Below are 3,165 nucleotides of genomic sequence, written 5' to 3' on the forward strand. Positions count from 1 at the left end.
GACAACTAATCGATTGATTGAGAGCAATAATGAACTAAAAGTTTCCCCAAATGCAACAAAAGAAATAAACTGACCAATCAAAGGCACAGTTATACAAAGAAACACAACTTCCTGGTGGGACTCGCTGCATTTATATATTTATATACGGAGTATATTCTGTGTATATTTTGTATGTGATCGGATGGTGATAACGTGACGTCGAACCCAGAACGATAAAAGTGAATTACGTCTCTTCTGTTTCCCTCAGAACAAAGAAAACACTACACCAAAACCAGCATCAACAGTCTGACGGACACGTCGCAGTATCATGTGGAGGTGAGCGCCGAGGCGACGATAAACAGTTTTATCACAGATTGTGATTTTAAAAAAACAAACTCACAGTAAGTTGGTGAATTTCCAAAGACTGACTTTTAAGGGTTGTTTAATTGTTTTTAGGATGTTTACAAAAAAAGATGTGTCCAACTTTTTTTTTTTTTTTTTTATTTAAGGCGTTTTATTGAGAGGAATCAATATACACAAATTGTTAACAAATGTACACAAATGTAAAAAATGCTGATAAAAATACAAATGCAGTATGAAAATAATTAGTGCGTTTATAACTAGCACAGATGCCACGTAAGAATTATACGCTAATATTTTTTCTGGTTTTATTTTTTTAACCAACATAAATATCAAATATTCATGAATTTTCTGAATTTTAACCCTTTAAATGCCAGGTTTTATCGTGACACCACTATGTTTTAGATGGAAAAGATAAACACTTTTTTCACTATAATACATGCAAAGTAGATAATACAGTGTATGTTTTTATGCTTTGATGGCTGTGGGATCAAAAATTGCACTTTGAACTGGTTTCAGTGGAGCATTTTTTGCACTTAACGGTGTATGTAGACCTCCAAGATTAAACAAAAATACACAGTCTTGCCAAAATGTATGCCATATGCATGAACACAGAGGAAATTATCAAAAAATGAAGAATGAAAAGCGCGTAAATGTGCCCTGTCAGTCCCTGAGGGTTAAAGAAAACTCAGCGTGATTTGTCTGAAAAAGCATGAATAAAGTGACGCCACAGGAAACACTGAGCAGCTGCGTTGTCGTTACGTTGATTAGTTGACGCGTTTTATCTCCTTTGTGATCTTCAGCACTTGACCACGTTCGTGTTAGACCGCAAAGACGGGATGATCACAGTGGACGATGGCGTCCGTCGTCTTCGTCTGCTGGACGCTAAAGGAAAGGTTTGGACTCAGGAGATGTTGCTGCAGGTGGAAGAGAAAACGGTCAGCCTCATCGACCAGGAGACGAAGGTGAGTCTCGGTGGTAAAGCAGAAATAAATGTCCAGATTTTAAGTCGCTCAGGAATTCGGATATTTCAAGTATCTACACAAAAGACTCCGAACTTCTATATTTCAGAACGAGCTGGAGAACTTCCCCATCGGGACGATCCAGCACTGTCAGGCTGTGATGAACGCCTGCAGCTACGACTCCATCTTGGCTCTGGTGTGTAAAGACTCGGGTCAGACCAAACCGGACCTCCACCTGTTCCAGTGTGATGACATCAAGGTAAACTGCCTGTGATTGGTCCTTTTGGTTCAGATTTAAACGTCTAAATGTTGAATTCGGTTTTTATTACAAAAAGCTGCACGTTAATCAGGTCATTCGTTCTTAATCAGAGCTCAAGGTTAAATAAACCGAAGGTTACCATAGCAACAGTAATGATGCTTCACACTAAGTTACCACTTAAGTCACTCAAAGACTGGAAGCTTCTCAAGGACCTCTGCAACCTTATCAAGGATTCCTGGAAAACTCCTTCGTAACATTAGAAACACTTGCTGATTTGAAACCTTTTAAATGACTTCCAAACCTTTGCAAGGACCTTTGGAACCTCCTCAGGAACATTTTAATATCCCCTGGAGTCCCAAAATTCAACTGCAGTCTTGTCAGGGATCTTTATGACCCCCTCAAGTTTCATGCAACCTGCTCAAGGACCTTAACTCCCTCCAGACATCTGCGACCTTCCCCAGGACCGTTAAAGCCCCAGAAAGACATTCGGAACCTTGTTTCGGACTTATAAAACTTTTTCCAGGACCTCTGCAACCTCCTTGCAGTCCTTGGGAGTTTACACTCTCCTTAATGACCTCCCTTACCTCCTCAAGAACCTGTGCAGCTTAGCTTAAGGACCTGTGGAAGCCAGATAAGCATCCTTGGGCTAAAAGCACTTTGTGTACTCAGAACTGTGCAAATACTTTGAGCATTAACTTCAAAAGCAGTCCAGCTTCAATATGACTTGTGCTATGTTCTGGTACAAAAATGTGTGTTTACTTATTTTAAACTAATAATGTGACAAAACATGAATAAACATAACTTTGAACATAATGTATTTTAATCAACAATCAAGCAGCAAAAATAATCAATAAAGAGAATGTTAAGAGTCATGGAAACATCAGATAATAATGTTTTGAAACATTAAAAAGGAACGAATATAACTTGAAAGCTATTTGTAATTTATGATTAAAAAGAACAATATTATATAGATATGATTTAAATACTAGTGGACCAAGTATGGAGCCCTGTGGCACACCATGACTGATTTTATAACTTGAATGTTTGTTTTTAAGCTCAGGAGTCTTGATTTTTTTCAGACATTTGCAGCCAGAAATGTTACAGATTTCTTGGTATTCATTTGTTTTAACCCTTTTTTAATGTTCAAACTATGTTACAATGATGTTTATTTTGTTTTTCCATCAGGCGAATCTGATCCACGCAGACATAGATAGTGCCATGATCGATGCCAAAGGAGGCAAAGTGAAGAAGAGACCAGAGACGCTCAAGTATGAAACCAATCATCAAACACTCTTAAAAATCATATTTTACATTGACAGCTGATCATCTGTCCGTCTGTCTGCAGGATGATTCTAAAAAGTGACGGGATCATCCCTCCTCCCCCTGCTGCTCCCGCCCCTGAACCACCAGAACCGTCCAATCAGGTGGACGTGAAGAGTCGAGCGGCCGCTTGGTCAGCCTGGACCAATGAGCAGCAAGACTGTGAGTGAGATAAAGCTGCAAAAAAGGAAGACGGAAGAAAAAAAATACAAAGCAGGAAATGACCTGAAAAACAGATTCTTGAAAATATAATAATAATGTAAAATATTTTAAAATATATAATAT

At 38.5% G+C, this 3,165-nt stretch overlaps 1 protein-coding gene across 1 annotated transcript; it reads left to right on the forward strand.

Annotated features, from left to right (window-relative positions):
• Nucleotides 1-245: 245 nt before the first annotated feature.
• On the forward strand, nucleotides 246-3,042 carry LOC121965913 (epidermal growth factor receptor kinase substrate 8-like; the record flags this gene model as incomplete). Its single annotated transcript, XM_042516021.1, has 5 exons — nucleotides 246-315; nucleotides 1,143-1,304; nucleotides 1,411-1,560; nucleotides 2,746-2,828; nucleotides 2,906-3,042. Coding segments are annotated over exons 2-5 (496 nt in total), but the record flags the coding sequence as incomplete, so codon positions are not given.
• Between the last annotated feature and the right edge of the window lie 123 nt (nucleotides 3,043-3,165).

This window comes from Plectropomus leopardus, unplaced genomic scaffold (genome assembly GCF_008729295.1).
Source record: "Plectropomus leopardus isolate mb unplaced genomic scaffold, YSFRI_Pleo_2.0 unplaced_scaffold22296, whole genome shotgun sequence".
In the NCBI taxonomy this organism is placed as follows: Eukaryota; Metazoa; Chordata; class Actinopteri; order Perciformes; family Serranidae; genus Plectropomus; species Plectropomus leopardus.